Source organism: Palaemon carinicauda, chromosome 21 (assembly GCF_036898095.1).
Source record: "Palaemon carinicauda isolate YSFRI2023 chromosome 21, ASM3689809v2, whole genome shotgun sequence".
Classification (NCBI taxonomy): Eukaryota; Metazoa; Arthropoda; class Malacostraca; order Decapoda; family Palaemonidae; genus Palaemon; species Palaemon carinicauda.
The window spans coordinates 800,302-815,101 of NC_090745.1; the positions used below are offsets into that span (position 1 = coordinate 800,302).

At 42.0% G+C, this 14,800-nt stretch overlaps 1 protein-coding gene across 1 annotated transcript in view; it reads left to right on the forward strand.

Annotated features, from left to right (window-relative positions):
- Positions 1 to 13,522, forward strand: part of Hpr1 (THO complex 1-like protein Hpr1) — a 75,624-nt gene extending 62,102 nt beyond the window's left edge. The window contains exons 12-14 of the mRNA XM_068344772.1: positions 7,599 to 7,746; positions 10,869 to 11,114; positions 12,899 to 13,522. Of these exons, the coding sequence (XP_068200873.1) occupies positions 7,599 to 7,746; positions 10,869 to 11,114; positions 12,899 to 13,069 (565 nt within the window). The 3' untranslated portion in view covers positions 13,070 to 13,522. The remainder of the gene's footprint in view (positions 1 to 7,598; positions 7,747 to 10,868; positions 11,115 to 12,898) is intronic.
- Positions 13,523 to 14,800: the final 1,278 nt, after the last annotated feature.

The following is a 14,800-nucleotide window of genomic DNA, read 5'->3' on the forward strand; positions in this document are numbered from 1 at the left end:
GCCGCCATACAGGAGATCAGTCTCGGATAGCGCCGTGACTCCTCATTCCGCCCCCAGCTCTTCGAGGAGGGACGCCCCTTCCTCCTCCTGGACAACAACTCCGCAGCCCTCCCGCAGGGGAGCACCAGCTTCTGCCAGCTCCTTCAGGTCGGGTTACTCCGCCTCGAAGAGAGGCAGATCAGGCCGCCCCTCTAGGAGAAGGTAGAGGGAGAGGCCCCCTACTCCCGCCCAAGCCTCGGGTTGGGGGATGCCTCGGACCTCATTGGCAAGCATGGAAAACACAAGGGGCAGATACTTGGACGGTGTCTGTCCTGAAAGAAGGCTACAGGCTCCCCTTCATAGCGGACCCACCCCCTCTTATTCCAGCCACCCAGACAGAATGGTTGGCTCCCAGGGACCCGTTGAAAAGGGCCACCCTTCAAGGAGAGGTTTCCTCCATGTTAGAGAAGGGAGCCATGGAAGAAGTCCTTCTCCCAGGCCCAGGCTTCTACAGCCACCTGTTCCTGGTAGAGAAAGCAACGGGGGGGGTGGAGACCCGTGATAGACCTATCGGCCCTCAACAAGTTCGTCAAGAAGACGGACTTCAAGATGGACACCCCGAAATCCGTCCTGATGTCCTTGAGGGAGAAAGATTACATGATGACAGTCGACCTCAAGGACGCATATTTCCAGATCCCTGTCCACCCGTCGAGTCGGAAGTTCCTCCGGGTAAAATGGGGCTCCCAGATCCTGCAGTTCAAGATTCTTTGCTTCGGCCTGTCGACGGCCCCTCAAGTGTTCACGAGGGTCTTCGCGACGGTCTCAGTGTGGGCTCACGAACGAGGTATCCGTCTCATCAGATACCTAGACGACTGGTTGCTCCTTTCCAACTCAAAGGCCCTCTTGGAAGAGCAAGGGAGGAACCTCCTCCAGTTCTGCAGGAATCTGGGAATCATTATCAATCTGGAAAAATCGAACTTAACGCCATCCAACAGAATGGGGTACTTGGGTATGACGTTGGACACCGTGCAGGGGAAGGTCTTCCCCTCGGAAGACAGGATACGGAACCTCAATCACATCATTCAGCCGTTCCTGTCAGAACATTCCAGGAGGGCGAAAGACTGGCAGAGACTAATAGGTCACCTGGTCTCATTAGAGAAACTGGTTCCCCAAGGGAAGATGCGGCTCAGACCCGTGCAATGGAACCTCAAGGGCCTCTGGTCCCAGACAGGCGCTCAGAAGGCGTTGATTCCTGTCCTTCCAGACACGAGAACAGCCCTAGAATGGTGGCACTGCCAGTCGAACTCCCTCAAGGGGATGCCCCTCGGGTCCAGTCCCCCCGAGTACCTCCTGTTCACAGACGCCTCCAGCCTAGGGTGGGGAGCCCACCTTCGGGAGGAGACAGCAAGCGGTACCTGGTCGGAGACCGAAAGACATCTCCACATCAACGTCCTAGAGCTAAAAGCAGTCCAGAAGGCATGTCTGCACTTTGCAAGTCGGTTGAGGGGAAACACCGTGGCCTTAATGTGCGACAACGCCACGGTGGTAGCCTACATAAAGAAGCAAGGGGGCATGAGATGGAAGGAACTGTGCGACCTCACCATAAACATCCTGCATTGGGCGAACGAGCAACAGGTGGTACTGCTAGCAAGGTTCATCCCCGGGAAGAGAAACGTGCTAGCCGACGGCCTCAGCAGAATGGGTCAGATAGTGGGGACGGAGTGGTCCCTACACCCGGAAGTAGCCAGACTCATCATTCAACGCTGGGGCTCCCCTGTGATGGATCTCTTTGCAACAAAGCTCAAGCTACCGGTCTATTGCTCCCCGGTACCAGACCAAAGAGCAGCCCTAGAAGACGCCTTCCAGCACAAGTGGGACAACTTGGACGTATACGCTTTTCCCCCCTTCACGCTGTTAAGGCAGGTACTCAACAGAGTAGAGCCTCCCAAAACCTAAGGATGACTTTGGTAGCGCCCTGGTGGCCAGAGAGGGAGTGGTTCGCGGATCTAAAAGACCTGGCAAGCCAACCGCCTTGGCCTCTGCCCCCCAGGTCAGATCTACTGCGGCAACCTCACTTCCGCAAGTTCCACGACAACCCTCTCTCTCTTCGCCTTCATGCCTGGAGACTATCGAGCGGCTCTTGAAGAAGGAGGGGTACTCCACCTCCACAGCTAAGAGGATGTCCCTATACCTAAGAAAATCCTCTACCGTGGTATTCCAGGCGAAGTGGGCCGCCTTTACGAAGTGGTGCTCGGAGAAACGCATAAGACCTCTTAAAGCTTCAGTCCCAGACATAGCTGAGTTTCTCGTGTACCCTAGGGATGAAATAGGGATGTCAATCCCAGCCATTAAAGGAGTACGGGCAGCCTTAGGCCAAGTCTTCCTCCTAAAAGGCATCGACCTGGGGACCTCGAGACACACAGCGATGTTGATTAGGAGTTTCGAGCAGTCCTGCCCTCCTCAAGCTAGGAGAGTGCCCAGATGGGACCTGGCCAAGGTCCTGAAAATGCTAAGTCGTCCTCCCTTTGAACCCCTCAAAGATATCGGGGACAAAGACCTCACCCTCAAAGGGTGGAAGGAAGTGTCCTTCAGGTTCATACCCTCCTTTGTGGCGAAGACTCACAACCCAGCAGTCTGGGACCCGAAGTTTGAAGGTTTCTCAATTCCGGCCATTCCCAGGACAGGCAATACGGAAGACTTGAAGTTATGCCCAGTAAGGACGCTCAGGAAGTACCTGGAAAGGACGGCTCATCTCCGACCAGGTGCCAAGAACCTCTTCGTCTCCACAGGTGTTAATAAGAAGCAAGTCTCCAAGAACACCATTTCCTTCTGGCTGAGACAAGTCATCGCTAGAACTTATGAAGAGGATAAGATGGCAGTGCCAGGCACTCCCCGCCCCCATGACATCAGGGGCCTGAGCACTTCCTTGGCCTTTGAGAGAAACATGGCGGTGGGACAGATCCTACAAGCTGGCACTTGGTCGCACCAGTGACCTTTACTGCCCACTATCTCAAGGATTATTCAAGAAAATCCTTGGATGGATTCTCCATTGGGACAGTCATCGCCGCCCTCCAATCTGTGTAGCGGTAGGCTAGAAGATGTCCCCAACGGAGAATAAATTCTTCAGGAGGAAATTCAGCAGAAGAAATTTTAAGAGGCGAGTCTTAGATAATAGCGTAAGGTTCCGCAGTTACCCTCTCTCCGCTCTCTGATAGGCCCCGCATTCCTTAGCCCTCTAGGCACTATGTGCCGAACCAAGTGGCAGAATGGCACTCCCGCCTCCTAAAGTATAAGTCTCCACAGAAAAGTAGTTCTCGGTGAGTATTTGTGTCGGAACAAATCAAAAATTTTAAACAATTTTTATTTTTCCTAACATACTCACCGAGAACTACTTTTCGGGTAATGGCCCTCCCTTCCGTCCCCGAGTGCCATCCTTCCATTGCCAAGTTGGGCTAAACGACGAACTTAATGGCGATGCTGACCCAGAGAGGCAGTGACCTGCCCTAATCCTGCCCTCAGGGCGCATCCTCTGGCGGCGGGGGTAAAACCTATATAGAGCGGGGTAGGGGGGTAACGGCGGGAAAACCTTGGTCGAGATTGAGAGGTCACCAAGTGACTCCACAGAAAAGTAGTTCTCGGTGAGTATGTTAGGACAAATAAAAATTGTGTAAAATTTTTTATTTTCCTATTTCCTTATTCCTATATAAATTTATTCCTATGCAAATACAAACTTCCGAGTCATTTATATGGGTTACTCCTAGTCTCATTTTCTACAACCAGACAATCAGAGAAAATTGATTGCGTGAGGCTTAGGAAGCCTGCTCATAATGTTTGGTTGCTTCCTTCACACCACTCCTGGTTGTGAAGTTTAGAGGACGTACCCTGACTTTCTCTCGGTGATCGAGACTCTCGCATTCAGCTTGCTTACCCTTTTAGTGTTTGTGAATTGTGTTTTCTTTATTCGCAGTCACTTACATTACTATTCATTATCTGTGAGTTAGGAGTGAGTACTTTATGTCTGGTAAGCTTCGAAAGTACGTAGATAGTGGACTTTCCCAATGGGAGAGATATTCTCGTCACAGGAAACCAAGTGAGATTTCTCTCCTACTTACTCTTCTCCCAAGAGGAGTAAGAGACCGAGGTTCCTTTCAATGAAAGCCTCCCACTATTATTTTGCTTTGAGAGTCCTCTTAGACTTTAGTCACAAGACGACTCCCATAATAATCTTGATATTGTTGATCATATACGGCGGGGCCTTGAGCTGGCACTTGTAGAAAACACTCTGACTTTAGTATCCATGTACCATGAGCCTGGTCACAGCCTAGTAACCATGCTTACGAAGGGTGAACATGTGAATGAATTTTCAGAGAAAGCCTTTCTGCTCTCGGAAACTTTTCTAATTCGAGAGTTGGAATCCTACTCATGTTCCCGTTTGTGGAACTCTAGTGTTGAGATGGCTTTTTCCCACACTCCTGAGGCTGCCTTGTCAGGAGATGATTATTTTCAGTCTCCAACCTATTCTCACAAACTAGGCAACTAGGCTTGCCTCATACTTAAAGGGGTCCTAAACTCAGATCTCCTCTATATAGTCTTAAGGACTCTAACAATTTATGACAATGGTGGTCAGACCGCTTCAGCTGCATCCACACCCCAAACATTACCAAACCCACCCATTTCTTTTGTTCTGTCATCTCCTTCCAAGCCTATGAGAGCTGGAAAGTTATGTAGGATAATGGCAGACTACTGCTTTTTGTTGTTCAGCCCGATGAAGCTGTTTGCACTGATATTCCTACGTGTGATGACGTCACGACATGCACCTCCATCTCTGCGCGTGATGAAACTTCTCCATGCATGGAGCAAGCCATCAATACAAATCTAGTAGTAGTGTCCATCTGCAATGACACATATCACATGGCAACATTTCAATGCTTGAGAATATTCCTCCACAACATAACAATGCTAACACAGCATGTTCCTACCAGAACCTCACAAGCTAGTTTACGATCAACGCTCCCCTGAGGGCGCGGTAGATTGACCTTCTGTTATTTCAAAGTTTCCCTCAGAGTTTTATGAATATCTCGCTAGGACTCACGAGGACAAAGCCTTGACTTAGGCTAATAGTAAACCTATGTCTTATGCTAATAGCAAACCCATTAATTTTCATGATCAGCCACACACTAGTCTAATGTACAGTAAATAATGCGTCATACCAGGTCACTCGTTCTACGGAACGACAGTCTGTTTCGGACCATTTTTTTCAGGTCCAGAGGACAGATTAAAGGCGAAAAGCTTTTCCCCTCTTCCCAGGGGTCACACCTTCATCTGGCACAGATGAGGTGATTTTCGTTAAATGCTTAGATGAGGCCCACGCCGTAGACGCCCTATTTGGCAGCTTACAGAGAATTCGCTCTCATAAATTGAGCTCTGAGAGAGACTTCAATTCTTCTGCCTCGAACTCTGTTGCTAGAAGCGAATTATTATTATTACTTGCTTAGCTACAACCCTAGTTGGTAAGACAGGATGCTATAAGCCTGGGCCCCCAACAAGGAAAATAGCCCAGTGAGGAAAGGAAACAAGAAAAAATAAAAAAGATTTTAAGAACAGTAACAACATTGAAATAAATATTTCCTATATAAACTATAACAACATATAACGATAGTGAGCTAGACTCCTCCCATTCCTTCTCTGCCTCATATTCCCATCACAATCTGAATGACACAAGAGAAAGGAAGGCTGTTCGAGGAGGAGTGAAGAACCAGATGACTTAAATAGTACAGCCCAAAAGTGGAGAATGACAGACAACCTGACAATGACATTGATACTATTAATGACTCTCCGGAGAACCTTGCTGTGCATGCAAGCACCAGCCCCGCTGATGTAATCCTCTCAAGGTCTCTATGTCAGGCTCAGAAGCCTTACACTTTATTAATATTATGAGCCTCATTTGTCGTTTAGATGAACTGGATGAGTCCCCTCACGTGCAAACTGTTAACACGGTGCGCTATTGACTCGATCTTCCCACAATCTCAACGCCCCAGACACACATTGGATGTGGTACTTTCTAACTCCAGATCTACCTTTCGTTGGAGAGATCATCTCTCCGGACAAAAAAGGTGCGGTCACAGGGGCTCACGCTATGGAGGGCAAGTCCCCAAGCTTACGACCAGTGGGCAAATGCTGACAAAGCTTTTCACTAAGGTGCTGACCCTTGGACGGTTGGAGTCCTCCGTTCAGGATATCGAGTCCTTTTTCTTAGCCTGTCCGCCACCTCTGACCAGGACTCTGACCATCCAGCAGTTTTATACAAAAGGCCCAATAAAGGACCTCCTCTTATTAGGGTAAGTATCCAAATTGTTGGCCAAAGGAGCTGTGGAGGAAGTCTTATGCGACTCCAGTGAGACCTAGGAAAAGACAAATCCTTGGTAACAACTTATGGTTTCCAAATAAGCCTCATTCCTGCCATGCCACCTGGTAGAAGAGGTACACAAGTAACCTCAAGTCTAAACATTCTCCCTCTCGGTAAAGTTATTCTCGAATGGAGAGTGGTCATTGCTAATTATCAAAATTAATCTGGGACAAAAATTATGTAGAAAGGCCTTTGTGCCTTCTAGCAGCAATGAGACTTAACCTTGTAAAATTCCAAATCTTTTGGTGTAATTACCTCTCACCGGCAGTTTACTAGCTCCTGGTATATTGCTAATCAATCCTGAACCAAAAGCTACAGTAATAGGCAATACTTCTTTACTATCCCTGACACAGTTTGGACTTTTACAATATTACACTGCTTTGTCTGATTCGTTAGACTGAACGAAATCCTAACATCCAATGGAGCAGAATAACACTTGTATTTCTAAAGGAGACAACCATGGTTGCTTAGCAATGAAGTATAGTATGAAGAAATCAATTTTCATTGATTGTCTGGTCATAGAAAACTGACTTGTAGCAACCCACATAAATTACTCAGGATTGTATAGCTAGGAAAATTACATATTGTTTTTAAAATTGATAGTAGTATTTGTTGTATTAGCCTCTAATTAGCTTCCTTCCTTCCTTCCTCGATTACAGTGAGGTCTTGAAGCTAAAAAACATGGCAATAATTAACTCAATACATATATCTTACCATTGTGGATGGTATAGTCAGTAAAGAGATTAAGGCAAACAATTTTTTTCCCCTATCTTTTTATGTTACTACTACAGTACTGTACTAGACAAATCTAACAACCACTGTATTGGGTAGCTAAATGTTTGTATACAACTGAAGCTTATTCTAAGCTTTCCCTATATTGATTTATGGTAGTCACTTATGCAAGTAATGGATGATAAAACATTTTTTTAAAGCATCCTTTTTTGTTTTTATCTAGCCACTATATAGGTTGAGTCCCTTGTTAGGCTGGGAGGAACGTAGAGAGTAGAGGTCCCCTTTTTGTTTTTGTTTCATTTGTTGATGTCGGCTACCCCCCAAAATTGGGGGAAGTGCCATGGTATATGTATGTACAGTATGTACTATATAGATTGTTTTTTTTAAATAGCCTTTGGGTCTTCTCCTTTATTTGATATTACCTAGCAAAATTTTTTTGCAACATCTATTTACTGCAACAACTAATATCTGTCTTTCACAGGCTTGTAAACGACAGTAATTTTGGTTGGCGAGGGTTACGTCTACTAGCAAACAGATCTCCACATTTTTTCACTCATTCAGCCAGCCCTATTGCCACATTACCAGAATATCTAACAACTATGATCAAGAAATTAGCCAAGGAATTACCGGTATGTTATCATAAATAAGTGTGTCTGCGTTTATTTTAGCCTTAATGTTAAAATTATTCCTGAGGTTGTATTTTCTCTGCCAGTTTTTTTTTTATTATTATTATTATTTAGGAATACCATTAGTAACAAGGAAAGAGTTTATCCAGAATAGGTGATATGTGTAAACACGTGCAGTACAGTTGATTAACCAGGCGATAGTTATCCCAGCGGTATTCCCCGTACTTTTTTATGGTTCATAAGAAGGAGTTTAACAAGATTTTTGGATCGTTTATCTATGCTGTCAAATAACTCTCCTGAAGAAGGATTTCTTTTTAGATAAGAAGTTGAAATTGGGTCAAGATAATGTAAAGTTTTACAGCTATGTAGGTAGAGACCAAATGGAATACACGTACTTAAAAAGACAGAAAGTGTTTTAGCCGGGAGCTGAAGTATTAGTGAAAAGCACATGTAGCCCTCTTATCTTTAGAGAAGCTTATAGATTTAAAGCCATATCAATCAAAATGTCTGAAAGCAACATGAGTTGCAGTCACCTGTTTCTTGATGGAGAACTTCTGTCTCTTTTGCCGTCAGATTTCTTGATATGTACTTGTTGTTGATTAGCAGTTACCAGGAGGGCCCTAGTTCACTCGTATGATGGATCAATATCACTAACTGCTAGTTATCATCCTGATGCTTCAGATTATTTATACCATGAATTTTAGTAATGGATTTTTGGTAGCTGTACTTTATCGCTCACAGCTCTTTTCTTTAAGGGATGGTGCAAGTCATAGTTGAAGGGTGCAACTAAGATCTCTGTAAATCTATTCAAAAGACTGTCACAGAAATTCATTTTCCTATATTGAGGTAAGACTGTATTTCTACAGTTACAGTAATCAGGAATCACAACATTAGTTTAACATTATTCCCTATAGAGCCAGTATTTGTTTACCTATGAAAGGATTTCCCAATGCTCTGTGCATTCCTTTAGTACTCTGTATTGTTAACATCTTAGCTTCACTTCCTGAATTGTTTTTGTGTCCCATAAGCATTGTCTTCTAGTTCCTAGTTCTGAGGCTGTTTAGTACAGCTTGAGCTTTACCTCCTATTCCTCCTCCTTCACTGGCATAGCTGATGTCAACTTCACCATCGAGGGAGACCTTGAACAAAACTAGGAAAGAACCTGACCTAGTAAGTTTTCAGTAATGCGGGTGCATCCCACCTTCGGTGGCCTATGGCCATTTGTGTTACAGGGATAGTGTTCAATAGATACCTAGAAGACCAATTAAGCCTAAAGTATTCAATCTCCAGCTGAGTAAAGTAAAAGCCCAATTAGTCTGATATACCATAATGATAATGTGGGAGGGTGGGCTGTGCCACCCTAGCAGTAGCAGCCGAACTCGGTTGAGTCCCTTGTCAGGCTGGGAGGAACATAGAGAGGAGATGTCCCCTTTTTTGTTTCATTTGTTTGATGTCAGCTACCCCCCAAAATTGGGGGAAGTGCCTTGGTATATGTATGTATGTATGTACCATAATGATTCAAAGGACTTCGGAAGACTAGGAATGGGACCTTTCCTGCTAGCCAATTGAGCATGGAGCTATCTCGCTGGCTCTTTCTGTAGAATATTGCTAGTTCGTTGAACAAGGCTCTCTCTCCCCAGAGACCAAAATTGACTAAAGATTTGTTCTCTTCCCTGCTGTATGTAGTTATCAAGCGAGGATTCATCAGTGGGAAAATAGAAAATGATAAAGGTCTCTGCCTCATGGACCCCCAGCTTCCTAGCTGCTGTGGAACAGACTTTGCTACTCATTCCCACAACTTGGTTAGCTCTCTTCTCTTCAGGCCATCTATCCTGATCTATTTCATCTGGTCAGGAGATTTAGTAGCAGGATCCAGTACTACTTTTTGACTTAGGTGAAAATACATTATAAGTTAGTCATCTTGTGAAGGTTCTGGGAAATGCATTATAAGTTAGTCATCTTGTGAAGGTTCTGAATTGCATCTAATATGCATAGGCTCTCTTATCGTTTAAAGAGAATTTTTGGGAGAATTCCAGCCAGAAAAGGCTTACATTAAGATGGATTTTTATTGTTCTTTTTATAGATTTTAAGGTGTGCTGCATTTATTCTCTTGTAGACAAAGGTTGAAGAAGTTCTGCAAGATCCAAGGTAGTACTCAACCCTTGAAGCGCTTGATATTAAAGCTGAACACTATTTAATTACCATGAATATGTCGGTTGCACCACTTCACTCATAAGAGGACAAGAATCCTGCCTCTTTGCATATTTACATAGCAGATGCACATCTGAGCGGCGATTCGTGGCGTTTTAGCCAGACACATACTGTACAGGTAAAAGTAATGTTGTGGTGGCCTGGTGGTAGTGTCCTTGCCTGGTTGTTGCAGGACTGGGGTTTGAGTCTCGCTCAAACTCGTTAATTCCTTTGGTCGCTGCAACCTCACTATCACTGTGAGCTAAGGAGTGTGAGTTTGAGTAATCAGCAGCCATTGCCTGCCCCTCCTTGGTCCTAGCTTGGGTGGAGAGGTGGCTTGGACGCTGATCATATGTAATATGGTCAGTCTCTAGGGCATTGTCCTGCTTGCTAGGGCAGTGTCACTGTCCCTTGCCTCTGCCATTCATGAGCGGCCTTTAAACTTGTAGATCTGCTCAGTTGCCAGGGGCAGGTTATAGGGTTAGGATGGTCCCTACATTACATGGGAGTGGAAAGGCTTTCTATCTTGTTGGCCTTACCTTAAATTGACTTTTTTTACCATACAGCTAAACAAGATAAATCCCTGTGTTTTATTCCCCATTCCTCTATGAGTTGTCTTAGCCAAGTAAGTTTGCCAATTATTGAATCGATATTGTCCAGATTTGGAAAGGAGAGCATTCTGGTAAGTGCATTTTTCCTGTTTGGAGGTTCACGGTTATCTCTTGGGCTTTTTCTTCATCCTGTCTAGCTCATTGGCTATTGTCAATGAATTTCCAAGTGATGGTTCATTATCCTTACAATATCAATTGGGGTGAGTGAATATGAATGGCTGATATCCAGTTTAAGAAGTATTGTTTTTAAAATTGTAATATTATTGTTTACTTTTTATGAAATATTTTCCCCAAAATTTACCCATTGTTCAATGTCTCTATCAGTCCCAGTTATCGGATGACATGAAAGCAGAGGAAGAAGATGACAAAGAAGATGAGAAGGTAATTTTAGAACAAAATGATGGTGTCAAGGATGAGGAGGAGTCTATGGAAGTCGATGGTGGGGAAGATCGACCGGATGTGAGGGCCATCAATGAAGAAGAGCAGAAGGCACTGGCCAAAAACCTTGTTAAATTAGGTGGTGACAAATGGAAAGCTCTGGCTAAGAAACTCGGATTTCAGGATGATGAGGTAATTGATGTGTATTTTTGGATAAAAAATTATTTATGTACTGCATTGTGGTTTATTTTCTTCTGGGAAGGTATGTATTTTGCTCTTTTATAGCACAAGATGTTGATATACTTAAGTTTTTTGTCAGTAATTCATACATGACATTTTTAAGTTTTTGCTTTTGAAACTAAAAATTATTTTTAAATTTATGATAAAATTGTAAGTAATTAATACAACCACACTACCGAGTTACATTTCCAGACGCATAGAGTAAAGATACAGTATGTGCTCTAAAATAAGGCACATGATTTGAAGAAAGATAAGATTAGAATATTTTATACCAGTAGGGTGCAAGAGGTCAAAAAAATTAAAGAAATGTAAACTAGAAACAAATTTGTCAATGTTTAAAGACAAGAGAAAAGATCAGCAAAGCAAAGGAAAGAATTTATGGAACTCAAAATTGTACAAAAGTGATAAGGGATACAAATTGTAAGAGAAGGAATTTGGTTTTGGCCTAAAGACATTAAAGATCCCTGACTTCACCTGCTCAAACAGTTTATTGTCTTCTTGCACTCATAATGACGACTCAGTTTTAGAAAAGTAAAAGCAAGGAATATGATGAACTCCACTTGGTGTGGAGACCTAAATTTATGCAGTCCCATGTCAATCAAATTGATTTCCTTCATGTCAAATACTTTATTGCTAGATAAATGAAGGTATACCATAGTTAGTTGATCTCTTGTTGTTACAAATGTCCCCATAACAGAGGGTTTTCTTTCATCAAAATAGCTTTTAGTTGCTTTTGGCACCATATTCCGTTCCATAGGCTATATCCGTTTCCTCTACTTTGTCTCAGTTTTTTTAGAGGTCCATTTATGCTACAAACTGCTTTGTTCCTTGACTTGCACAGCTCTCACATTGCTCTTTCATATTAACCCTTTTACCCCCACCGCCATTTGGAACTTTCCAACCCTTAACCCCCAGCCGTTTTCTTTTTCAAGCACGTTTTACAATATATTTTTTTTTAAATTGCTCTAACAGCCTTAATTTTTGTCATAGAGAGGTCAGGTTGTTCTCATTATTTTGGAAAATGCCTGAAGTTTCCCATGTAGTTGTCAAAAATATGCAAAAAATGTAAATAGCATTTTTTTGCAAGGACGTACTGGTACGTCCATGGGGGTAAAGGGATGAGTTTTGTGAAACGTACCAGTACGTCCATTGGGGGTAAAAGGGTTAAGTTCTTAATCAACCTTCCTTGTTTACTAAGCATTGTTATTCCCCTCTATCAGTTTTATTTGTTGATAACCTCTCCCTCATACAAGACATATTTTACAGACTTTAAACCTTGTCCTTCCCCTTAATCAAAGTATCACCATTGTATCATAGCATTTTCACTTTTAATCTCTTCGGTTCCACATATCTTTGCTGTCTATAATCTCAATGGTCACTTCCATAGCCATTCTTCTGATAACCATTCCTACTATATACACCAATATTGGTGACTTTGCTCTGTTCTTATTTTTGTAGTTTCTGATGAGTGATATGTTAATCGCAAGAACTAATCATCATACTGTGTAATTCTATTTTTGGCATGGCTTCTCTTTTTGCTTAATTTTGTTAAAAAAGCTATGTAATTTTTAACTGGAGGTGTATGTTTTTACATTGGAATATCCTTATAGTTCAGGAATCTGGAATCTTCAGAACTTCAAAATTAGCTACAAAAAGTCTGTAATAATGAAATGAGTGCAGTAGTGTGGTTGATTACTATAAGCAAGTCCTATTTATCGAGTATTTTACTCCTCTAGATTGAGTACATGGAGTCCGAGAAGAATAAGAAAGGTACTCCAGAGGGTGCAGCTGTGTACATGTTCCATCTCTGGGTGGAAAATGAAGGCGAGGAAGCAAACAAGGACAACTTGCTGTACACTCTCGGTGGATTGAAGATGACGGAAATAGCAGATGGAGTCTTTACCTGATGTTTCTCTAAATTCTCCTTTGAAATGATAGAACCAGATTTATCATAGTTTTTGTCAGTGTAGGAAATTATTTACTTTCCATACAAATTAACAATTATTTTTTTTAGTTATTTTAATGTTTTCTGTAAATATATAACTGACAGTGTTCAGTTGTGTATTTGAAAATAGAGGATGAAATGAAAAATTTTATTCAAGTGAATGGACTAGTTCTGACAGTTGAATAAGTGATAGCTACCAATCTTGAAAAATGGATTTTTTGTGGTGTTATATAAATGTATGTTCTCAGGTTTTTGAATTACACTTCACACCCATTTCAGTGCCGTTTTCGTAGGTTGGTTAGTGAAGAGATGCATTATTTAGATGTGTGGATGTAATTGTTTTATGTATGCAGTAACTGAAATGTAATTGTGAGAAAATTGGTAATTTTCCAATAAATCCTTAAAGCCAAGTTAATCCTTTGTTTCAGTTTGGGGAATTGTAATTTTAAGGTTACTGTATTATTATATTTGCTACAAAGGTGAGTGAGATGGCTGGCTGATCGATTTTTTTGATACACATCACACCTTACAGTACCCACAAAGGGCTTATGTCGTCGTCCTCTACATTTGCATTTCTTTAGCTGGAATTAGTTTTCAAAGAAGTCAGATTTTGAAAAGTGTCATCGTAGGAGCCTGTGTTAACCAATTTAAAGAAATTTACATAATGTTTGTTATAATGTTTAAATTTATGCAAGGTACAGCTCTATTTTGTAGGTTTTTTTTTTTGTCAATGTGATAGCATGAGAATTTTTTTTTTCTTTTAGGTAACCATAATGATCATCTTTGGCATTTTTATATGTATTTTTAGAGTTACAGTATTTAAATGTCTTTGTAGCTGTCATGTTTATATTATACAGTACTTTATATTTATGTAGTGCCTGATTTTCATGTCTTTTAATCAATTCAGCATTTATGTCTGGTATAATGATCATTGTCATTTATGTTTTGATTACTTTAATCATTGTGAACTTCAGGGGAATAGGTTGTACCCTTAGATATTACTTCTAAGTTAATACGTCTCTTAAGAAGTGGTCCAACAAATAACTAAGGTTTTTCTTTTACTATATTGTGTGTTTCTGTAAGCACTCTTCTTCTTTAGATTTTACCTTTTTGACATGTGGTGACTGTTTCCCCTTATAAAAAAAAGGGGTTGGTTGGAATCTTCTTTGAAAGTAGACATGGAAGTATCTGTTGAAGGTAAGATTAGGTTGAAGAATTCCTTTGGAAAAGGTAGAAATGCAGGTGTCCCTTTAAAAAGGGGTTACGTTGAAATCTTTTTAGGAAGTTATTTGCAAACGTTTGGAAAGGAATAGATTCAATGCCTTCCTTAAAGAGGTTCCGGTTGAAATCTTCGCTGGAAATGGATAGAAAGGCAGATTTTCCATGTAAAAGGTGATGGTTTGAAATCCCTAAAATGGGTAAGTTGAAACATCTGATTCAACCTTAATTGGGAAAAGTCCCTTTATTTTCAGTTGCAGTTTCTTAGTGATCTCCACTTTCTGCCCTGTATAATTTTCTCTTGGTTCTTTCTCCTGCATGTCAATTGCTATATTTTTTTATCGATATAAACTTTGGCCTTCTTCTTGCATCCACCTCCTTCTTTAAAAACCTTTAACAAACTACCAAACCACTGTGCTTCAGCCGGTCGGGCTGTCGATGTCCAGAGTTCCAATCCTCACCTCTTGGACTTTTT